The sequence below is a fragment of the Bos javanicus genome, chromosome 3, assembly GCF_032452875.1.
Source record: "Bos javanicus breed banteng chromosome 3, ARS-OSU_banteng_1.0, whole genome shotgun sequence".
In the NCBI taxonomy this organism is placed as follows: Eukaryota; Metazoa; Chordata; class Mammalia; order Artiodactyla; family Bovidae; genus Bos; species Bos javanicus.
The window spans coordinates 67,272,597-67,298,444 of record NC_083870.1 but is presented as its reverse complement, the minus strand read 5'-3'; the positions used below and the strand labels follow the sequence as shown (position 1 = coordinate 67,298,444).

The 25,848-nt window shown below is 36.5% G+C and overlaps 1 protein-coding gene across 5 annotated transcripts in view; it reads right to left on the bottom strand.

Moving 5' to 3' along the window:
• ZZZ3 (zinc finger ZZ-type containing 3) overlaps nt 1-25,848 on the bottom strand; it is a 123,728-nt gene that overhangs the window by 15,196 nt on the left and 82,684 nt on the right. For 4 of the 5 annotated variants that reach the window (XM_061411535.1, XM_061411533.1, XM_061411536.1 and 1 more), the window contains 6 exons: nt 7,482-7,620; nt 4,683-4,830; nt 4,484-4,599; nt 3,844-3,915; nt 1,745-1,846; nt 741-836 (listed from right to left, as the gene is read on the bottom strand). In XM_061411535.1, coding sequence (XP_061267519.1) covers nt 741-836; nt 1,745-1,846; nt 3,844-3,915; nt 4,484-4,599; nt 4,683-4,830; nt 7,482-7,620 — 673 coding nt within the window. The remainder of the gene's footprint in view (nt 1-740; nt 837-1,744; nt 1,847-3,843; nt 3,916-4,483; nt 4,600-4,682; nt 4,831-7,481; nt 7,621-25,848) is intronic. The other variant, XM_061411537.1, reaches the window with a different exon arrangement.

Here is a 25,848-nt window from a genome sequence, read left to right as displayed (position 1 = left end):
TCCTAGCTTCTCTTTGTATGAAAGGTGGCAGTTTTTGGGAGGGAAGGTATCAGGATGATTTACCAACAAAATGAAAGAAGGACAATTATGTGCTTTTCCCCTCTTCAATTAAAGCAAAAAACTGGCTATAATTTCATGCAGTGCTCTACAATAGCTTTTTCACTGTACAGAGAAGCAAAGAATGGTCGAAGCGGCTTAGGAGCAGAATCAGAAGATCAATGATTCCCAGAATCGCTAGCTATGTGACTAGGCAATTTACTCAGTGTACTTAGCTTTCTCATCTATAAAAAAGGTTGTAAAACAGGACCTAGCTCAGAGCATTCAACAGTAAGAATAAAAGGTAGCTGTTAATATTAACATAAGTAAAGTGAAGGTGATACTACCCACACTTTTAAGAATTGTAGTGAAGATTAAATTGGATTTATACAGCATATGTATAAAACAGAAATTGATTATATTATTAAAGAATCAAATATCCTAAAAAGTTTAACATCACAAAGGCCTTTCTGACACATATTCAATCTAATACCTTTCAAACAGTACTCATTCACATAAACTAACATACTCCTAAGAAAACACTGAAGTTCACTTATGCTCAATGTAACAAAATGTTTAGAGTGAGTTTCTTTAAAAATAAAATAATGTTGTTCTGAATAACATACATACTTTTACACAGCAACTCTGACTTTGATGATCTTAATCTGAGATCTAAAGTTTACTTTCACCAATTTTCTTTTTACCTTTTTGGAGTATATGTATAAGTTTGGTGTTCTGCCTGGGACTGGAATCCCAGCTTTAGTTAGTTTTATGAAATACTTCTGCACTCGGCTGGCAACCTAAGAAACATGACAAGCCTTTTAACATAATGAATGACAAGACATTCAGTACCAAAATAGTTTTAAAAATATACGTGTATCTTAATGAATAGTAACAACTTAATAGCTACATAAATCTAGAAATAGTTTTAAATTGCCAAAGACACTTGGACCAAAAAAATTGTTAAATTAAATCTGTTTGATTCCTAAGCTAAACACATCTTCAACTTGTGAACATTCGTGCATAAGCATAAAAACGTATCTATTAATATCAATGGGAACGTGAAGGAGAAAGCTGGCAGATATTTTTTTAGAAAGACAACCAGGGAATACTAATTAAGGCATTATCACAAATCTATTAGCACAGTCTAACCCAAAAGCACATAACTGCTGTACTCATCAAATACTAAATCACATTTTTACTTTTTAGTATTTTGTAATGATTCAAAGCAGAACTATCTTGAGTTGTTTCTAAAATCAATAAACAATGTTATTTTTTAAAACTCCACATACTATAGTATTGTGTAGCTAAAAATGAAGGAGCAGATCTGCTGATTTTAGCTGCATTATCCTTCACTTTAAAAAAAAACAAAAACAAAAAAACACATCAGGGACTTCCCTGGTGGTCCAGTAGTGAAGAATCCACCTGGCAATATAGGGACCATCAGTTCGATCCTTGGTCCAGGAAGATTCCACATGCTGCAGGGGAACTAGCCTGTGCACCACAACTACTGAGCCTGTATGCTACAGCTTGTGTTTCACAACAAGAAAGCCACTACAATGAGAAGCTCACGCACTGCAGCTAGAATAACCCCCACTTGCTGCAACTAGAGAAAGCCTGCAGGCAGCTGCAAAGACCCAGCACAGTCTTTTAAATAACTTAAAATATAAAAAACATGCCAACAATATGGAGCCATCTCCTCAGTTACCTGTTTTGCTGTCCTGTTGCCCAGTTCATCTGCTATCTTCTGCCAGCGTCGAGATTCTACTTCTTCAGGAGGGTATTTCAGGAGTAGCTGTTCAAGCTTTTTCTAAGCCAAACCAAAGACCAAATTTAAGAAAAGTTTAATACTGAGTTTCTAAATAAATACATTCACCTTTCATCTTAAAAACTACAATACTCCCTCCCCAACATTAGGGGTTAGGTTAACTAGAAATCTTCATGGTAGGAAAAGTTTCTAGTAGGAATTTAAAACTTCACAAGGAAAATAAGAATCAAGACTAAACCGATGAAAGACCTTATAAAGATTTTTCTATTCACCTCAGTAAAAAGAAAGCACTCCTCAAAAAGGAAATATATTACACATTTTAGTGATTTCCACTGACCACATTTTCTTGCTAGACTACGTTTAAGCGACTATGGATCTGACAAAACTATATAAAAATTCATTTGTATTCTGACAGAATACTAAAAGAGATCTTTTCCTCCTTTGTGTGATCCTCTATTTAAATATTTAACTTTAATATTCTGACTTATCTTCAAAATTCTCCAGTAGTCCTAAGGATGCAGAATATTCTGGATGTTGAAATAAAAGGAATGTTATCACCCAGCTATCCCAGTGCACAGGATCAGCTTTTAGGCACCATTGATTGGTATTATCTCTGCAGGGCTGAAAGACCAATAAACTGCCTTGGAGACTGGAGTGTGTGCTATGAATAATCTTCTTATCCTATCTTAGTATGGGCTTGGCTAAAGGAGTATTTTAACAGGTGGGCTTCCCTGGTAGCTCAGATGGTAAAGAATCTGTCTGCATTGTAAGAGACCAGGGTTCGATTCCTGAGTTGGAAAGATCCCCTGGAGAACGAAATGGCAACCCGCTCCAGTACTCTCAACTGGAGAATCCCAAGGACAGAGGAACCTGGCAGGCAACAGTGCGTTGTGCTGCAAAGAGCCAGACACGACTGACTAAGCACACACGAACAGGCTTCCCAGGTGGCACTAGTGATAAAGAACCTGCCTGCCAGTGCAGGAGACAAAAGAGATACGGGTTTGATCCTCGGGTTGGGAAGATCCCCTAGAGAAGGAAATCCCCCAGTGGGCTATGCATGGAGCTGCAAAGAGTCAGACATGATTGAGCATGCATGCACTTGGGCAAAGAATCTGCCTGCAATGTGGGAGACCCAGGATCAATCCCTGGGCTGAGATGATTCCCTGGACATGGAAATGGCAACCAACTCCAGTATTCTTGCCTGAAGAATCCCACAGACAGAGGAACCCGGTGGGCTACAGTCTGTAGGGCTGCACTGAGTCAAACACGACTGAAGTGACTTAGCACAAAGTTTTTTATAAACGGATCAACTCATTATAACTGTGGGGCTAATCCTTATATGAGATAGAATATATCTCAAACATTACCCACAAACAATCCTAGTTATATGCCCAAATGTAACAGAATACTATGACCTTGCTTTTTCAGCTCGTCTCCAAACAAAAGTAAGAATTCACTTTGAAGCATAGCTTTACTTGGCTCCAGGTTTTTCTGTCTCACAAAGCTGCATTACAAAAACTTTATTCCATCTGTTTCAGTATCTTTTTCAGGCCCCCTCCCAAAACCCAGGTTCCTTCTTTAGAAACCATCTCCTAAATGGAATTCATATATTCTCAGAATGAAAAATTCTTTACATCTGCAAAAAGGTATATAGAAACAAGTTTAAACATTTTAAATTCATGATTAAGAGGGATTGCATACAACAGTATACACTTCCCAGGTGGTGCTAGTGGCAAAGAATCCACCTGCCAATGCAGGAGACATAAGAGACAGATGTTCAAACTCTGGATTGGGAAGATCCCCTGGAGAAGGGCATGGCAACCTACTCTACTAGTATTCTTGCCTTGAGAATCCCATGGACAGATGAGTCTGGCAGACTATAGTCCATGTGGTTTCGAAGAGTCAGACACAACTGAAGTGACTCAGCACGCATACACACACACACACACACACACACACAATATACACTTTATTCACAATACTTACTCTAATTTTAACTGCATATTTTTTAACCTACACAATTGAGAAATATCTATTACCTGTTCTTCAACAGTCCACAATTGGTTAAATGTTTCAGGTTTGGTATCATCACACAGGCGTCCTCTTATCATCTGCATATAAAATAAAGCTTTGTCAGAGACAACATAACAGACTACTCTTTGATATGGCCAAATAACAAATGAATGATGACAACAACTTCATTTTAAAGAAAAAGAAATACTACTTTTTCATTCTGAACCCACGTTTATCAAAGTTCATCTAATTAACAGCAGCAAGGCCAGGTTACAACCAGCAAATCCTGGTTACATTCCACTATGCACAAAGAGCTCTTATTTTTAGAATAAATACTGTACTATATGTCAGGCACTGAACTCATCATGTTACATGTACTACTCATTATAATCCTCACAACTCTACAACATAGGGTGATATTAATCACATTTTATATAAGAGGAAACTGTAGCTTGGGGACTTTAATAGAAATGACCATCTGCAGTTCCACTGTTAATAAGTAGTGGAGTTGTGATTTCAACCCAGCTTTTTCTTAACTTCAAAGTTCATGTCCTTATTATATCTTCAAGTGAAGACTGCTTGAAATTTAAGAATACAAGTCAGCAAATGTTAAAATCTTTTGTCTACAATTCAAATTTTCCTACTCCAACACTTTACACTGCCTACCTGAGGACGACTGTTTGAGCCTTCTGGACCATCACTCAAAGGCAACATAGAGTATGAAAGGGACTCTCCATCCTTCCTAGGATCTAAAGGACTTTTTGGTCTAGCAGGTAAACCTACTAAAAAGAAAACCATGCATAGGATTATTAAAGCAAGACTTTGCCAGGTATTTCTCTACTTAAAATATCATGTAATTTATTACCTTTATCAAAAACTAGCTTAACTCTCCTAGTATGCCTTTTACGGTTTTTAAATTCTCTTTCAAAGTTTCCAAGGCTATTGGTATATTGGTCCCATACAATCTCAGGCAACTGAACAACTCTCTGCGGATATGGAAGCCCTATATCAGCCTGGTGGGAGGGAAAAAAAAGTGACATATAAGGTTAATTCAAGAAATTATAAACAATAGCCAAATTTTCAGATGATTCCAAATCTAAATAATCATCAACTGGCATTTCTATTCACTCTGAATCCAACAGTCAATAAAAATACAGTCAAAGCATTAAATGGTATAATGATAGCCACATAAAGAAAAATGAACTTAACAAAACATAAGCACTATTTTTTGATAGAGGTCTACAGCTGACCTATACAGACATAATGTTCTTTAACACACTTAGACAGAAATAGCAAAGAATGCTTTTTATCTCTAAGAACAGCATATGAAATGTGTTTGACTGAAATAGATATGACCTGACACACAGAATTCATTTTAAATGGACCCCTGTGGTCCTAACTTATTCACAAAACAATGAATTATTTTCATACTATATAACTCTTAAGACATGTACAAAAAAACCTACCACATTTTGAGAATCAAAACTATATCCTTACTTTACTTTGAATTCAGTTACTTTATCAACCACCTTCAGAAGTTATTAGTTGTCATTACTAAAACCAGGTTATTATGTGATCAGTCTTTTGATAGGAATTTGGGTTACATAAGTGGGGGTATTGGTCAGAACTCATATAATGATTAAAACTGGGATTTCTGAATTTCACTGTATATAAATTTCACCTTAAAAGCTTTAAAAAAAATTTAGTTAATAATATGCACTCTGAAGTATTTTGGTGTTAAGTATGTGTGTCTGCAACTCTGGAATGCATGAAATGGATTCCATCTTGAAATGAGATAGAATGGCAGATGGAAGGATTGAAAAAACACACAATAAAGCAAATACAGTAAAATGTTTATTGTAGAATCTAGAAGGTGGATGGATGTGTGTATTAAAACTATATAATACTTTCCACTTTTTTGTCTACTTAACACTTTTCATAATAAAATGTTCATTAAAAAATTAGGTCATAAATTATGAAACTGGCAAGCAAAGTCCATACTGTGATACAGAATTCTTAATTTTTATTTTGCTTGTGATACAGTATACTACAGCCCTCATTATAATAACGTATATCAGTCTAAGACTCAACTTTTTGAAAAGTTAGAATAGAGTGTCTTTTAAAACAATGATGATAAAACATCAAAGAAAGCTAACAAGCCATAAAGGTTCCCTGCATTCTATGTACCAATATATAAACCAAGTTTCCTTAATTTCAATTAGGAGTTTTCAGACGTTCACTAAAACAACGGGATCATATGTCAACAACTTAACTACTATGGTAAACTTAAAGAAAGTAGGCAAATTAAACATATATGAGTTAACACAGAAAAACTAAAGAATCAAACTTCGCAGAAAATTTTCTTTCCAAGGAACACAAGTCTTTCATGATTACCAATGTATCTGGGATTTAATACACATTTGAACATTTTTGCAAAAAAATCTTAAGAGGGTCAATGTCACACCCTTGTTTCTGAAATAAAGTGAAAAGAAATCTAGTTCTAAATTAAACATGGACATGGAAAATCTGCAGATAACCAACCACGGACGTATATAGTAGATGTGTGTAACTGCAACTTTTTTGCCCACCCAACAACTGAAAAAAATGAGTTTAAGATTAAAGTACAATCTATTTTAGTTGAAACCATGATAAGTAAACACTGAAAGCGTTCATAAAATGAAGTCCCCAAGACTGCTGCCTCAACACCTGGTAGACCACTTTTGTGACTCATTAATAACTAGTAACTAAACTTGTCATTGGAGAAGGCAATGGCACCCCACTCCAGTACTCTTGCCTGGAAAATCCCATGGACGGAGGAGCCCGGTGGGCTGCAGTCCATGGGGTCGCTAAGAGTCGGAAACGACTGAGGGACTTCACTTTCACTTTTCACTTTCATGCACTGGAGAGGAAATGGCAACCCCACTCCAGTGTTCTTGCCTGGAGAATCCCAGGGACGGGGGAGCCTGGTGGGCTGCCGTCTATGGGGTCGCACAGAGTTGGACACAAATGAAGCGACTTAACAGCAGCAAACTTGTCATACACAACTAAATTTGTGTGTTAAGGTGAAAAAGAGGATTCTTTTTCATAGTTTTTCAGTTTTAACTTTTCAGACAATGCTTTTGTCTGACTAATATTTACCTCTCAAATGTATTGAATAATTTGTGGGTCCCTAATTCAAGACAAATACTACGGCATAAACGCACATCTTGCACCTCATTCTCATGACCTTGGCAACCACATCCTTAAAGACATTTAAAATAGAATTTTTGTTTGTATCACCATTGTTTTCTCCTGCTTTTAGAGTAAATAAAGCAGTAAATAAACACTAAAAATACTAAAGTATTTTTTCTTTTAGTTTCAATAAACTTAAAAGTCCTAAAAGCAAAAAAGGGAAAATATTTTTAAGATGGGGAAGGAAAAAAGTAACAGAAAAAGACTAAAAATGGCTAGAAACAGGACATCAAGTTTCTATACAAGCATCCAATTAAAGCTCCTAGCCATCTTCACTGGGGGTATACTTATTGTGCATTTGGTGGGGGTGAAGGAAGGCAATATCCCACCTTCAGTAACATGGTTAAACATTTTAAAAAGTATTCATATGAAAGAATAAATAAGGTTATTACCAAATACATCTCAATAAATTTAAAAAGTGGTCAAAATATACCTTCTTCTGGAGTTTTTCCACAAATCCAATGGGATTTTTTAGTGCTTCTCTCTGATGTCTGCCTAAACTTTCAAGGTCCTGGACTGCTTGAGAACGCTGAGCTTCGAGTACAGCAATTGTCTGTAACAGTCTCTGATAACTACAGAGACAAAAAGAAAATAAAAAAAAAACTCACTAAAATTTTTTAGTAACAACAATAAATAAAAAACTGAGTTCAATCCATGATCTACTATTAAGTCACACGTCTTTGTAAAGTTACCTGAAAGAGTTTTAGTAAAACATATTACTGGGAATAAATGAGGTCTTCCTGAGTTACGAAGTACCTAGTTAGAAAATATCAGTTAGAGAAAGCAAAGCCTTATTCCCCCATCTTAAATTCTTAATTCTCAAACCTGAACAAGTACAGAAAATAAGAAAACGAGCATCTTGACTTTTGAGCAATCAGTCATTAAGAAACAGCTAAATTAGAAAATAATTTAGCATCAGGAGGGATCATCACTTTCAGTCCCTCTGCTGTACCCTGTTAGAATAAGATATCTGTGACAAATTTTCTTGACTAGGGTTACAAGAAACTTTCACATAATTCAGACATGATCTTGGTTGTCATGATTCTCATTTGTTCTTTCTGTTCATGTTTAGTCGCTAAATCGCGTCCAACTCATCTGCAACCCCATGGACTGTAGCCACCGGCTCCTCTGTCCATGGGATTTCCCAGGCAAGAATACTGGAGTAGGTTGCCAATTTCTTCTCCAGGGACTCTTCCCGACCCAGGGGTCAAATCTTGTGTATTCTGCTTGGCAGGCGGATTTTTTTACCACTGAACCACCTGGGAAGCCCATTCTTTCTGTTATATCTCCATTCTAAAGGAATTTAACTTGTTATTTCTTACATATTAAACATTTTTACAGAAAAAAAGACTTACGCAATATTAAATTACTTAATATTTCTTAAGTAAAAAGAAATATTTTTTACTTCCCTGCCTATAAATAGGCTAATATGAATTTTACCCACATAAACCTACTACCTGTTCATATTCTCCCCAACTCTCCCTCTGGTTCACATTGTCCTGGCTCTCTGAGAAATGTCTGATTTCACATATGGATCACATATGGAAACATGTTAGCCCAAAAACCTTGAATGCTCAAATGTATTTTGCAAAAAGAACAAAGAACAAACTGCTGCAAATTTACTTCAAAATAAGTTACTAGGTCTTTAAAATATTAGTGAAGCACCACTGTTCTTTATAACTTTGAATAAATTTCATTCTATTTCCCAATAGACTGTAAACTCCATGACAGCAACATATCTGAAAAGTTCACTGTTTCATTTATCCAGTTTGCAGCACACTTCCCAGCACACACATGTTCAGTAAACATTTTTTGAATGAACAAATGGATAGATGTTCTGTGCAATCAAAAGTATACTGAAACTTTAAAGTTCATAAGTCAGCAAACAAGCAGAAATTTCAAAGGTAAAGCAATGCAGTTTTGATGTCCACAACCATGGCATGACTGCAATATAACAGTATCTATCAAAATAATTTTTCAGCCCCTACCTAAAATATATTCTTATCCTTAAGTGCTCTGTTAACTAATCCCTAATGAAATGTTTAATAATTAATATTAAAAGTGCTAACACTGAAAAGTAAGACTTTTCTCAAGATAGAGCTACTTCATTCAAACCTTAGAACTGAATCAGAAAGCAATGGCTACATTAAAAGTTACTCCTGGGGTAAGTTACAGAGGTTAAGTCTAAACTCATTTTCACTCTGCCTTCATTTGCTTTGAGGTATATGGAGTGTACAAACCTCGACTGTGCTGGTATTTTCTACCAGGCAGGCTCAATCTTAGGGTGACTGTAGTGAGTTGAGTACTAGACCTAACCTCTCTATAATACTCTTAACTATCCTACTTCACCCTCAGAACGTCTATCCCACTTAGCTGAATAACCAAAGATTTATCATGCAGGATACACTTCTCTATCATCAATAAAAATGATTGAGTCTATTAAACTTGCAGCAAACTACTGCACGCAAGTAACAATTAATGAGGCACAAGTAAGAAGAGACTTATGAGAAAAAACAAGAAGCTTGAAAAAAGTGCTATAGCAGTTACTGCAACTGAGAAGAAAGGTCTCTCTTTCAAGTTAATAACTTCTGACAATCTTTACTGTATATAAATTATTCCACAATGATTCTGACTTAAAAAAAAATAATTCCAACAGAGATGACAAAGAAAGTGTAACTCTTCACCCCCTATTTTGTTTCTCTTTAATCAAAATAAAATGATTATCAAATTGAAAGGCCTAGTCCATACACTGGTAAAGATGTACAAGTCCAAAATAAGTTAAAAGATTGTAAGAAAATACTGAATTTAATTCTTCCAGCCCAGCTAATTTGAATAATTTCCTAGAATATTCAGAGGCTTTCCCAATAAGATTACCACATATATACCTAAGCAGAAATGAAAGAGATAAAAAACGTGCACCTATGTCTTTACCTACGGCTGATTCATGTTGATGTATGGCAGAAACCAACACAACATTGTAAAGCAATTATCCTTCAATTAAAAATAAAAAAATAAAAACAGAAAAGAAAAAAAAAAAACTTGCATGGGACTTTCCTATTAGTCCAGTGGTTAAGAAGGCACCTTGCAATGCAGGTGACACGGCTTCAATCCCTGGTCAGGGAACTAAGATCCTACATACCCTGGAACAACTAAGCCCTCACATCATAACTAGATAATCTGTGTGATACAGCTAAAGATCTGACACATTCAAATAAACAAGTGTATTTTTAAAATCTGAAGAATAAAAATAAATTTCTTTGGGACTTCCCTGGTGGTCCAGTGGTTAAGACTCCAGGCTTCCATTGAACAGGGTGCAGGTTTACTCCCTGGAACTAAGATCACATGTGATGCAAGGTACAACCAAAAAATATATAAATAATAAATATTAAAATAAACTTCTTCAGTCTGAAAAGGCTATATGTTACAATTCCAATAATATTAAATTCTGTTAAAGATAAAAGTAAAGAGATTAGTAGTTCCCAGAAGTTCAGAGAAAGGAAGAGGGTTGAGTAAATGACATACAGGGAATTTTTAATACCAGTAAAATTATTCTACATGGTACTATATATAATGTTGGATCCATGACATGATCTGCCAAAAGCATAAAACTTAAAAAGCATAAAGAATGAACTTTAATGTATGCAAATTTTTTAAAAATCATTTAGTAGATTAGGGAACCCTAGGAAGGAACGTATTCTCTGACACAAGGATCTAAGTATATTATACATATATAAAACTACCTCTCTGAAGGCGGTAGAAGGAAAAGATCCTGACCGAGGTAACTCTGGAAATGAGTAGCATCTCAAAGACTAAAGGTAAAAGGAACTGATCATAAGCAATATATTCTGCTTTACATAGCTATTTCCAAGTAGCTAAGAATGAACAATTCTAATTCTGTGTACATATATAATGGAATAAACAAATGAGTGGAGGATGACCAGGGTTTGCTATTGCTAGAGTGGAAATTTACAGATAAACAAGGGGAGAAGCTAGAAGAATCCATGTGGTAATATAATTAATTAGGGATGGAGTCAAAGTATAAACTCATATTTAGCTTTATATATATGTAATAATTACATATAGAAGTATTTATAGATAGGTGTGTGTATATATATATATCGGAGAAGGCAATGGCACCCCACTCCAGTACTCTTGCCTGGAAAATCCCATGGACGGAGGAGCCTGGTAGGCTACAGTCCATGGGGTCGCTGGGAGTCGGACACGACTGAGCGACTTCACTCTCACTTTTCACTTTCATGCATTGGAGAAGGAAATGGCAACCCACTCCAGTGTTCTTGCCTGGAGAATCCCAGGGACAGGGGAGCCTGGTGGTCTGCCATCCATGGGGTCACACAGAGTCGGACACGACTGAAGCGACTTAGCAGCAGGAGTAGCAATATATACACACACACACACACACACACAGATAGATTACCAAATACACATGTATTTTCCTGCTCTGCCAGCTCAGACAGATAAATAAAATAATCAACTGCATCCAGCAGTGAGCATACAGAACTCAAAAACTGACTTCTAATACTGCCTTCTGCAATAAAGGGAAATGGGGTTCCTTTGCAAAGAAGGCTGATTCTAGCACTGGGACACGAAATACACAAGATGAATCTGGAGTATTTTGAAGTGGCAAAAAAGCTATATAACAAAAGTACACCACCTTAGTGGGACCCAGGAGACAACAGAAAGGTTCCCTATGGCCAAAGCTGAAACAATTTGAACAATAAAACAGTGCTACTAAATTACACCTCAAAGTAGGAAAATAAGTATTTATGAGTCTCTACTTATCCCTGGTGGCTCAGACAGTAAAGTGTCTGCCTACAATGCGGGAAACCCAGGTTCAGTCCCTGGGTCGGGAAGATCCCCTGGAGAAGGAAATGGCAAGCCACTCCAGTATTCTTGCCTGGAAAATCCCATGGACTGAGGAGCCTAGTAGGCTACAGTCAGTCTATGGAGTTGCAAAGAGTCAGACATGACTGACCGACTTCACTTTCACTTTTCACTTACACAAATAAATGACTAAAGGAAAAATGAGGGAGAGTGAGATGGAGGAAGCGTGGGGGGGATGGTGGGGAGAAAGAAAAAAAGGGAGGAACAAAAAAATCTCCCATGTAGAAGATTTCCAAATAATCTGTGGAGACACTGCTCTCAAGGAGAGAGACCCATAACTCCCTACTCCTTAAGTGTGGGCTGTACATAGTGATTTCTTTCCAAAGAAAAGAGTATGGAAGACAGAGAGTAACCTCACAGTGGAGAAACCTGACAAACTATACCTCAGCTAGGTGATCCAGGTCAACAACTGCAATCAATCATCTTAACAGCATATCCCTTGGGAAAAGCTAAAATTGTCATTATATGCAGATGACATGATACTACATATAGAAAACCCTAAAGACTCTACACAAAAACTACTAGAACTGATAAATGAATTCAACAAATTAGCACAATACAAGACTAACATACGGAAACTGGTTGCATTTCTTTACATTAGCAATGAAACATGAGAAAGGGAATGTAAACAAACAATCCCTTTTAAAATCACATCAAAAATAAAATAATTAGGAATAAACCTGACCAAGGAGGTGACAGACTTAAATTCTGAGAAGTTTTAAACATTAATAAACATCATAAACGTTAATAAAGAAAACGGAAGATGATTCAAAGAAATGAAAAGATCCCATGCTCTTGGATTGGAAGAATTAACATTGTTAAAATGGTCATACTACCCAAAGCAATCTACAGATTTAATGTGATCCCTATCAAACTACCAGTGATATTTTTTACAGGCCTAGAACAAATAATCCTAAAATTTCTATGGGACCAGAAAAGACCCAAAGCAACCCTAAGGAAAAAGAACAAAGCAGGGAGCATAACCCTCCCAGACTTCAGACAATACTAACTACAAAGCAAAGTAGTCAAAACAATGTGGTATCGGCATAAAAACAGAAATACGGATCAATGGAACAGAATAGAATCCAGAAATAAACCCATACATCTACAGTCAATTAATCTTTGACAAAGGAGGCAACAGTATACAATAGAGAAAATCCTTTTAGCAAGTGATGTCAGGAAAGCTGAACAGCTGCAGGTAAATCAATGAAGTTAGAACACCATACAAAAAATAAACTCAGAATGGATTAAAGACTTTGGCTTAAAGACTTAAATATAAGACATAACACCATAAAACTCCTAGAAGAGAACATATGTAAAACATTCTCTGGCATAAATCTTACCAATGTTTCCTCAGGTCAGTCTCCCAAGACAATAGAAATAGAAACAAAAATAAACAAGTAAGACCTAGTCAACTTACAAGTTTTTGTACAGCCAAGGAAACCATAAACAAAACAAAAGGACAATGGGAGAAAATATTTGCAGATGAAAGAAATGGCAAGGGCTTAACTTCAAAGAATATACAAATTGCTCACAAAACTCAATGACAAAAAACAACCAACCCAATCAAAAATTAGCAAAAAAGACCCAAATATTAATAGAAGACATACAGATAGCCATTAGACACATGAAAAGGTACTCAACATTGCAAATTATTAAAAAATACAAATCAAAACTACAATAAGGTACCACCTCACACCTGTCAAAATGGCCATCATTAAACAAGTCTACAGATAACAAATGCTGAAAGGGTGTTGAGAAAAGGGAATCCTCCTATACCACTGGTGGGAACCGAAACTGGTGCAGCCTCTACGGAAAATAGTATGGAAGGTCCTCAAAAAACTATAGAGTTGCCATATGATCCTACAATCCCATTCCTGGGCAAATATCCAGAGAAAAACATGGTTTGAAAGGATAAATGCACCCCAATATAAACTGCAGTGATGTTCACAATAGTCAAGACGTGGAAACAAACTAAATGTCCACAGACAGATAAATGGATAAAGAAGATGTAATACATATATACAGTGGAATACTGTTTGATCATAAAAAAAGAATAAAATGATGCCATTTTCAGCGACAGACCTAGAGCTTATCATACTAAGTGAATTAAGTCAGAAAGAGAAAGATAAATACTATACAACATCACTTACATGGAAATCTAAAATATGACACAAATAAACCTATCTATAAAACAGAAACAGACATACAAAACAGACTTGTGGTTACCAAGAGGGAAGGGAAGTGAGGGAGGGATTGGGCATATGGGATTAACAGACATAAACAATTATATAGAGAATAAACAACAAATTCCTACTGTATAGCACAGGGAACTATAGTCAATATCTTGTGATAAACCAGAATGGAAAAGAATAGGAAAAAGAACACCCATATGTATAACTGAATCATTTTACCATAGAGTAGAAATTAACACAACATTGTAAATCAACTATACTTCAATAAAATAATACTATTTTAATAGTGTATCTCTTGGTATGACATGACAAAAATGGCACTTCATGTCTGTGGTCTTCTTCCCAAAAACCCACAATCCCAAATCATGAGGAAAGCATCAGACAAATTCCAATAGAGAGAAATCTATTAATACTTGACTGGTATCCCTCAAAACTGCCCAGGTTATCAACAAAGTCTGAGAAACTATCACAACAAGGAGACATAAAAACTAAATGTTATAAGGTAATCTAATCGAGATTCTAGAACACAGAAAGGACATTAATTAAAAATTAAGGAATTCTGAATAAGGTATGAACTTTGGTTAATAATAATGTATTAATATTGATTCATTAATTATAATAAACATATTAATGTAAAATATTATTAATAGGGAAAATTGGGTAGGGAGTGATGGGAACTTTGTAACATGCTCTTGATGTTACTATAAATCTAAAATTGTTCTTTCCAAAAAAATCTTCTTACTAAGATAAAGTTCTCAACTTCTCTATATCCATTATTCCTTTACTATCTTGGAAAAGCAAAAGGGAGTATCTGAAATATATATTCAAGATTCTACCACTTTAAATATCAGAATTTAAGAGATCCCATCCAATTATTTTAAAATATTTTATGTTAGCAAACTGTCATTAATTCTGGTTAAACTTTACCATATACAGCAATCATTTTAATGGTTCTAGAACATGCCAGTTTACAAATAAATTCAGCTGTTATCTCTGCTCAATATGAGTATTTGTTGAAAATACCTTTTTAGGGTATTACCTTTATTCTGCTTAAAAGTAATCATCACTAGAGTATTTCAAATGTAAGATCTTTGTCAAATAAATCTAATCTCTAGACCTACTACAGTTATTCAACTTAAGCTATTGTATAAGCCCAGTTCTAGTCTTTTAATTTCAGTACTTCAGCACAGTAGTGATGTAAAATAAACACCATGATGCCTGATCTAGCTACTACAAACTCTTAAAAAATACATTCTGATTAGGAGGCTGCAGGGAGAAAAAGGTTAAGAAAAATAGTTCCTTCAGTTGAGTAATGGTAGACCTTTAATGAATTAGACCAACCTAAGTTATGTGAAACACAGTGGTTTGTAAAGTATATTTACGAGTGGTAAAAGTTGTATGCAGGTATATAACCATCTGTTAAAGAATTCAATTTATATAAAATTTTCAAGTCACAAGATGGAATAAAAACTTTTTTACTTCTCATACTGACACTGCTACCTTACAATCAATCTCATTATACTATTATTAATTTTACTCTTTGCTCAGCTATTGTTTGGAGAAGGCAATGGCAACCCACTCCAGTACTCTTGACTGGAAAATCCCATGGATGGAGGAGCCTGGTAGGCTGCAGTCCATGGGGTTGCAAGAGTCGGACACGACTGAGCGACTTCACTTTCATTTTTCACTTTCATGCATTGGAGAAGGAAATGGCAACCCACTCCAGTGTTCTTGCCTGGAGAATCCCAGGGACAGCAGAGCCTGGTGGGCTGCCGTCTATGGGGTCGCACAGAGTCGGACACGACTGAAGCGACTTAGCAGAAGCAGCAGCAGCGATTGTTTCCTTTCTTGGACTTCTCATTTCATGAGTATTTACTGAGTACATAACATATGTAATCAATCATATTTACCCTTGATCAAAAACACTTTGAAAAGGTATCACTGCCACTTTACAGATGACATAATCAAAACTTAGAAATACAATTAGAAGATTCCTGTCACAAATCTCCTTCCATAATATGATTTATACAACCTAATTTATATGTAATATTGAGTTTAGATTTCACACACTAGGAAAATTAGCCTAAATCAAAAACATTTTCCAAAACCTAACATGAGGCCTTAATTTTCTGCCCAATTTTAAATATACGAGAATAGTAATAAAATTAGCCTATTTAACAACTCTTCCTTTTTCTACTCATCTGCTAGTACCAAATATTTAGTAACAATAAAGAAGAAAGAAGAGCATCGGGGTTCTTTTTTTTCTAATTAAATGTATCATAAACAGAATAAGCAGTGCTTTAACTAAAATGTCACTTACAATCAAAAAAGAGGTTTGACAGTCTCAAACAGTTGTATAAAAATATTTGCCCCCGTCCCCAAAAGCCTTCATTATGTATGCTCTCAATGTATAGGTAGCCCCTGAAAGAAGTCTGATTTCTGATGTTTTTCAAAGGTTAATTCCTTTCACATTAAGGTTTCATCAAATATACTAAAGACACAGTCATTCTTTCAATGGTCTCTACAATAAAAAATTATCAGGCATCTCTTTTCTGAATCTATCTTAGTACTCGGAAACTGGCCTAGAGTGGATCTAGAATGGAGTCGACAATCTAATACTTTAAAAAAAAAAAAAAAACAAGCATGACATTTAAGCTATAATTTCCTTTTCTCTTATCATGTTTTGTTTTATTTGGATCTAATTTAAACAGAAGGCTTAAACAAGTTTCACATATATTTTCTATACTCTGATGCTAAAGTACGGTTTTTAACATCATTTTTCTTAGTTTCGAATATTTGAAGAAGCAGCAAGATTTCATTCATTTATATATAAACTCATTCACCTATGATGCTAAGAACTAAACACTCGGGATACAAAGAGCCGTTTCCTAACAGAGGTCAAGGGGGGCAATACAAATAAGTAAACAGACAATTACAATATGGGGTAAGAAGTGACGTAAAGAGAAAGGCACACAATATATGAAGGCTTTGAACAGAGATCTCTGAGGGTCAGGAAAAGCTTCCCAAAATAAGTTCAACTGAGCCAGAAAGAAGAATGGGAATTAGCTAGGAAATGAGGGTAGTAGGGGAGAAGTCCAAGGACTTTTCCAACCAAACAGGAGGAACATTATGCAGAAATGCTTCTAGGCAAAACATAGCACCTAAGACCAAAAAAGAGATTTGGTAAGACTAGGAGTGAAGAGAATTGAGGCTTGAGAAGGAAAATGAGATTAATTACACAGGGTTCTATAAAGTTAAGATTAAGCTTGATTTTAAGTGCAATTAGGAAGCTCTGGAGGAGTTTTAAGATGAAGGAAAAAATGTTGCAGTTTACAAATACCATTCAGGGAAGAACAAGGAGAATGGATTAAAGTGAAAGAAGACTGTAGAGGAAGACCAATTAAATGAGCTCTAATGGTAATAAACCAGGGGAAAGGTAGTGGGAATGGAGATAGAGGTTAAGTAGGTAATTTGAGAGATGTATAAGATAGGTTCTATAGCATGTGGTGACTGTCTGGACAAAACTATTAAAAAAAAAAAAGTTTCAAGAAGGAGGGTCAGTTAAGCCAACTTCTAATTAAAAAAAAAAAAAAGACAAGGTAAAAGGCTGAGCTATGTCCACTGGATTTCATACAAGGAAATCATCAGTAAGTCACTTCACTTGTGTGATGGGAGGTTGAAGCTAGACTTCAATACTTTAGGACTGAGTGAATGGTGAACAAAAGAGAAGTAGAAAATAGCATCAATTTTCTCAAGAAATTTAGCTGTGAAGGAGAGAAAGTAGTTGAAAGGTATAGAAACCAAAGGTAATTTTCAAATCAAGAAAGACCTAAGCATGTTTAAATGCAGATGGGAAAAAGAAATGTCTTCACTCACTCATTTTGAGTGAAAAAGTACTGTTTTTCCTCCTCACCATCACCATCATCAGCTTCTACTAAAAATTCAGTACTTCTTCTAATTTAGGCTTCAACAATATGTGAACCATGAACTTCCAGATGTTCAAGCTGGTTTTAGAAAAGGCAGAGGAACCAGAGATCAAACTGCCAACATCTGCTGGATCATCAAAAAAGCAAGAGAGTTCCAGAAAAACACCTATTTCTGCTTTCTTGACTATGCCAAAGCCTTTGACTGTGTGGATCACAATAAACTGTGGAAAATTCTGAAAGAAATGGGAATACCAGACCACCTGACTTGCCTCTTGAGAAATCTGTATGCAGGTCAAGAAGCAAGTTAGAACTGGACATGGAATGTGGTTCCAAAAAGGAAAAGGAGTACATCAAGGCTGTATATTGTCACCCTGCTTATTTAACTTATATGCAGAGTACATCATGAAAAACACTGGGCTGGAAAAAGCACAGCTGGAATCAAGATTGCTGGGAGAAATATCAATAACCTCAGATATGCAGATGACACCACCCTTATGGCAGAAAGTGAAGAAGAACTAGAGCCTCTTGATGAAAGTAAAAGAGGAGAGTGAAAAAGTTGGCTTAAAGCTCAACATTCAGAAAACTAAGGTCATGGCATCTGGTCCCATCACTTCAGAGCAAAGAGATGGAGAAACAGTCACAGACTTTATTTTTTCGGGCTTCAAAATTACTGCAGATGGTGATTGCAGCCATGAAATTAAAAGACGCTCACTCCTTGGAAGAAAAGTTATGACCAACCTAGACAGCATATTAAAAAGCAGAGACATTACTTTGCCAACAAAGGTCCGTTTAGTCAAGGCTATGGTTTTTGCAGTAGTCATGTATGGATGTGAGAGATGGACTATAAACAAAGCTGAGTGCTGAAGAATTGATGCTTTTGAACTGTGGTGTGGGAGAAGACTCTTGAGAGTCCCTTGGACAGCAAGGAAATTCAACCAGTTCATCCTAAAGGAAATCAGTCCTGAATATTCATTGGAAGGACTGATGTTGAAGCTGAAACACCAATACTTTGGCCACCTGATGCAAAGAGCTGACTCATTTGAAAAGACCCTGATGCTGGGAAAGATTGAAGGCGGGAGGAGAAGGGGACGACAGAGCATCTGAGATGGTTGGATGGCATCACTGACTCAATGGACATAAGTTTGAGTAAATTCCCAGAGTTGGTGATGAACAGGGAGGCCTGGCGTACTGCAGTCCATGGGGGTGCAAAGAGTTGGACACGACTGAAAGAACTGAACTAACTGAATATACTATGTTATCCCTTTACAACCACTGACAGCCCTATAAGTATTAGTACTCTCTTCTTGTAGGTGAGGAAACAAAACTTAAAGGGGGTTAAATAACTTGCAAGTTGCTCAAGCAACTACTTGCCCAACTACTTCAAGTAGTGGACTTGATCCCAGCTGAACCTCTCCAATTCCCACGAGCATAATGAGGACACTGCTGCTGCTGCTAAGTCGCTTCAGTCGTGTCCGACTCTGTGCAACCCCATAGACGGCAGCCCACCAGGCTCCCCCGTCCCTGGGATTCTCCAGACAAGAACACTGGAGTGGGTTGCCATTTCCTTCTCCAATGCATGAAAGTGAAAAGTGAAAGTGAAGTTGCTCAGTTGTGTCCGACTCTTAGTGCCTCCGTCCATGGGATTTTCCAGGCAAGAGTACTGGAGTGGGGTGCCATTGCCTTCTCCGAATGAGGACACTATCCACTCACTAATGAAGGATGGATACAGATGCAGGTAAATATGTGACAAGATGTTGACTGAGAAAACCTATGAAATAGAAAACAGGATCATATGTGGATTGAGGGACTGGTAGCTTAGTCAGAGTAAAAAAGATTTTTAAAAGTCATGAAAAAAAGCTGATTAGGGAAACATGGAAGGTACCTGGCACCTGAGAGGCCCACAACTGTAACTGGAAACCACAAACTTAGAGAGGTACCAGTATGCAGAAGTCTGTGACTTTTCCTCAGTAGGAACAAAGGAAAGGCAATGGAAGAGTGGAGGGAAAATGTTGCTGAGAAAACTATGCAGTTAAAGATCAGGGAATCCAAGCCAGATAAGAAAAGGAAGCAAGGACAGATCACAGCAAATGTAGAAAATGTAGAGCTGCTAAAGGAGCAAGAAACTTTTTGTATTCTTCTATGTTTTTATATGCCAATTATCATCACTCAATCTATTCAGGGCCAGTTACTGGGGGAGGAAAACAAAAGGTAAGCCATATACAAACACACTGGAATCACATCTCAAGTATTGTGAGAAAGTAACAGTTTCATAAATATTCCTAAGATATTAAATAATTGAGATATTGCAGACATAAGAACAGTGTCACTAAAGTACAATTGGGATGGAAATGTGTAATGGCTTAAAATGTGTCTCCCTGAGATATACCATGTTCCTGGATTGGAAAAATCAATACCGTGTAAATGACTATACTACCGAAAGCAATCCGCAGAGTCATGCAATCCTGATCAAATTGTCAATGGCATTTTTCACAGAACTAGAGCAAAAACTTTCACAATTTGTATGGAAACAAAAAAAGACTCCAAGCCAAAGCAATCTTGAGAAAGAAGGGAGTTGGAGGAATCAACCTTCCTAACTTCAGACTATACTATAAGACTACAGTCATCAAGACAGTATGGTACTGGCATAAAAACAGAAATGCAAACAGAGGAACTAAGATAGAAAGCCCAGAGATAAACCCACGCACCTTTGGATACCTTATCTTTGACAAAGGCAGCAAGAATATACAATGGAGAAAAGATACCTTCATCAAAAAGTGGTGCTGGGAAAACTGGACAGCTAAGTGTAAAAGAATGCAATTAGAACCCTTCCTAACACCATATACAAAAATAAACTCGAAATGGATTAAATATCTAAAGACCATAAACTATAAAACTCTTAGAGGAAAACATAGGCAGAACACTCTATGACATAAATTGCAGCAAGATCCTTTATGACCCACTTCCTAGAATAATGGAAACAAAAACAAAAATACACAAATAGGACCTAATTAAACTTAAAAGCTTTTGCATAGCAAAGAAAATCATACACAAGATGAAAAGATAACCCTCAGAATGGGAGAAAATAACAGCAAATGAAGCAACTGACATGAAGAATTCACCTCCAAAATATACACACAGCTCATGCAGCTTGGTATCAGAAAAACAACCAACCCAATCAAAAAATGGGCAGAAGACCTCAATAGCCATTTATCCAAAGAAGACATAAGGATGGCCAAGCAGCTCATGCAAATATGCTTGACATTGCTAATTATAAGCAAACTGCAAATCAAAACTACAATGAGATACTACTCCACACCGCTTAATGGCCATCATCAAAAATCTACAAACAATAAATGCTGAAGAGGATATGGAGAAAAGGGAACCCTCTTGGACAGTTGATGGGAATGTAAATTGATGCAAACACTATGGAGAACAGTATGGAGATTTCTTAAAAAACAATGAATAAAACTACCCTATGACCTAGCAATTCCAATCCTGGGTATTTACCCTGGAAAAACCATAACCGAAAAAGAAATATATACCTCAATGTTCACTGCAGCTCTATTTACATTAGCTAGGACACAGAAGCAACCCAGATGTCCATCGACAGATGAATGGATAAAGAAGTTATGATATATATATAAAATGGAATATTACTAAGCCATAAAAAGGAACAAACAAGTCAGTTCTAGCGAGGTAGATGAATCTACAGCCTGTTATAGAGTGAAGTAAAAAAGAAAAAAACAAATATTGTATAATAATGCATATATATATATACATATACACACATATACATATAATCTGTACTGATTACAGATTACATACATATAATCTGTACTGTACAGAAGAACAGTACTGATGAACCTATTTGCAGAATAGGAATAAAGATGCAGACACAGAGAATAGACTTCTGGACACAGGGAGAAGAAGAAAGCGGGAGGAATTGAGAGAGTAGCACTGAAACATATACATTACCATTCGTAAAACAGATAGTGGGAAGCCGCTGTACAACACAGGCAGCTCAACAAGGTGCTCTGAAACAACCTAGAGGGTGGGATAGGTAGGGTGTGAGAGAGTTTCAAGAGGGAGGGGGCATAATGTATACTTATGGCTGATTCATGTTGTTGTATGGCAGCAACCAATACAACACTGTAAAGCAATTATCCTCCAATTAAAAAAAATTTTAAAATGTGTCTCCCTAAACTACTATATATATATAAAGGATAACTAATAAGGGTCTACTGTATAGCACAGGGTACTCTACTCAATACTCTGTAATGGTCTATATAGGAAAAGAATCTTTCAGAGAGAGAGAGAGAGATATGTTTATATATACATATGTATAACTAAATCACTCTGCTATACACCTGAAGTGAAAACACTGCAAATTAACTATACTCCAATAAAAAATTTTAATGAATACATTAGATAAATAAAAATGTCTCTACAAACTCCTCCAGGAGACCAACTCTTACCCATCTCTACATATATGGTATCTAAGACTATGCCAAGCTTACAGGAAGCACTCAAGAGAATGTATGTTCACTGACTGATAAAATTAACTTTCAAGAATTCACAGCTGTGGACCAATCATTGCAATATACCATATCAACAAACTAAAGAATAAAAACCATATGATCATCTCAATATACAGAAAACACTTCTGACAAAATTCAAAACCCATTTAAGATTAAAAAAAAACTCTCCAAAAAAATGACACAGAGGAAACATACCTCAATATAATAAAGGCCATATATGACAAACCTACAGCTAACATCATACTCAGTGGTGAAAAGCTGAAAGTATTTCCTCTAAGCTCAGGAACAAGACAAGGGTGCCTGCTCTCATCATTTCTATTCAAAATAATTTTGGAGGCCCTAGCCACTGCAATCAGAAGGGAAAAAGAAATTTTAAAAGTCCAAATTGAAAAAGAATTAAAACTGTCCCTGTTTGTAGAGGATATGATACTGCATATAGAAAGCCATAAAGATGCTACCCCAAAACTACCAGAGCTCATCAGTGAATTCAGTCAAGTTGCAGGATATAAAATTAATGCACTGTTGCATTTCTATACACTACCAAACAAAAGATCAGGAAAAGAAACTAAAGAAACAATCCCAGGACTTCCCAGGTGGTCCAGTGGTTAAGACCCACCTGCCAAACCAAGGGACAAGACTTTGATCCCTGGTCTAGGAAGATCCCACTGGCAACTAAGCACGCACACCCTAGAGCCTGTGCTACCCAACAAGCAAAGCAACAACAATGAGAAAAAAGCCTGCACCCCACAACTAAAGAGTAGCCCCCACTTGTTGCAATTAGAAAAAGCCCACAAACAGCAACGATCATCCAGTGCAGCCAATAAATAAATACATTTTCAAAAGAGAAACAATCCCATTTACCATCACATAAAAAAATAAAATACCTAGGAATAAACCTACCTAATGAAATAAAGTGAAAGGCACTCAGTCGTGTCCAACTCTTTGCAACCCCAAGGACTATACAGTTCAATAGAATTCTCCAGGGGGTCTTCCCAACCCAGCTATCGAACCCAGGTCTCCTGCATTGCAGGTGGATTCTTTACCAGCTGAGCCACAGGGAAGCCCAATGAGACAAAAGACCTGCGCAGTAAGTTCCCTACATACAAATCTTCAAGTTGCAAACTTTCAAAGATGCGAATAGCGTTTGAATGTCCAATTCACGTGTCTGGCATACACTGTCACGTGTGTGCATCCTCTACAAGTGGTTGTGCTTTTCTGTACTTTATAGTACTGTATACAGTACATTAGTACAGTATCTATTTCAAGTCCAGGTTGTCTGGAAGCAAGCTTAAAAGCAGCAGTGATGTACCTGGTAATACTAAGTGAACTAAGTCAGAGAAAGACAAATACTATATACTATCACTTATATGCAGAATCTAAAAAAAAGATACAAATGAACATTTATTTACAAAATAGAAAGAGACTCACAGATTTAGAGAATGAACTTCTTGATCTAGGGCAGATGGGCAGAATAGAAGACCCAGCACAGTCAAAACTAAGCAAACAACCCAATCAAATAATAGGCAGAAAACCTAAACAGAATTTCTATTTAGACAATGTATATTGATATGTACATAGTTATATTTAAAATAGGTAACCAACAAGGACCTACTGTATATAGCACAGGGAACTCTGTTCAATACTCTTTAATAACCTAAATAGGATTAGTACTTGAAAAAGAACAGATACATGTATAACTGAATTACTTTGCTGTACACCTGAAACTAACACAACATTGTCAATCAAACACACTCGACTGGGAAAAAAAAAGGATCTGTAATACTGAAGCACCAACTTTAAGCAAAGGTAATCATCATAGCACTGAAAAATTATGAGCCCTAAATCACAATGCCAGTGACCAACTGGGATTTCATCTACACTTGAGAACATTTAATACATCAAAATTAATATATATTATACACAGTCATTTATTTTTACATGATTTACAAGCATAATTAACAAGCTCCTGTGAGTTTTTCCAGCCCATCTTTAAGATAGTTTTAAATTAACTAGCTAAACCTGGGACTTTGAACATGGCAGATAAAAATTACTATGTCCAGAAAACAAGGAATAACTTCTTAAAACTAGAACCATGTATTTCTTAAGGAGCCTGCCAATTAAAGTTTCAGCTAGTTATTAAGATATCTGTTGTTTTTGCTGCTTGGTAGCTAAGTCATGTCCAATTCTTTTTGTGACTCCACAGACTGCCAGGTTCCTCTGTCCATGGGATTTCCCAGGCAAGAATACTGGAGTGGGTTGCTATTTCCTTCTCCAGGGGACCTTCCTGACCAGGGATGGAACCCATGTCCCCTGCATTAGCCGATGGATTCTTTACCACTGAGCCACCATGGAAGTCCTTTAAGACATTAGAAAATCATAAGAATAATATCTATTTTTATCATAACAAATCCATGTAATTTGAGTTTTCATTTTTGTTGTGGTTATTCAAATGGTACTGCATATTACCTGAAGTTTTCCAGAAAACTGAAAAGATGTGAATCATTTCTTTGAATTAAAAAAAAAACGGATGATGTTCTCAAGGACGTATCCGTTTTCAGTAAATATTAACACAAATGAAGTCAGAAGGAAACTGTATCTGATCATTTACACAGATTACTTACTCTTCAAAATACATGGCCAAATACGATCAGAGTGCAAAATATTAACACAAAACCACTTCTCACATGTTATTTGGACTGGCCCTTTAGAATTCTAAGCAGATTCCTGAGTAGCTAAAATGGTAAAGAGTCTGCCTGCAATGTGGGAGACCTGGGTTTGATCCCTGGGTTGGGAAGATCCCTGGAGAAGGGCATGGCAACCCACTCCAGCATTCTTGCCTGGAGAATTCCATAGGCAGATGCTACAGACTGTGGGGTCCCAGAGTCGGACCTGACTGAGCAACTTTCACTTTCACTTTTAGAATTCTATGCTGCCTGTCATCTAATGGCTTAATAACAATGTAAGAATCTTTTACTGCTGCTAAGTCGCTTCAGTCATGTCCGACTCTGTGTGACCCCATAGATGGCAGCCCACCAGGCTCCCCCCGTCCCTGGGATTCTCCAGGCAAGAACACTGGAGTGGGTTGCCATTTCCTTCTCCAATGCATGAAAGTGAAAAGTGAAAGTGAAGTTGCTCAGTCGTGTCCAACTCTTCACAACCCCATGGACTGCAGCCTTCCAGGCTCCTCCATCCATGGGATTTTCCAGGCAAGGGTACTGGCCATTATAGACTATAACGAA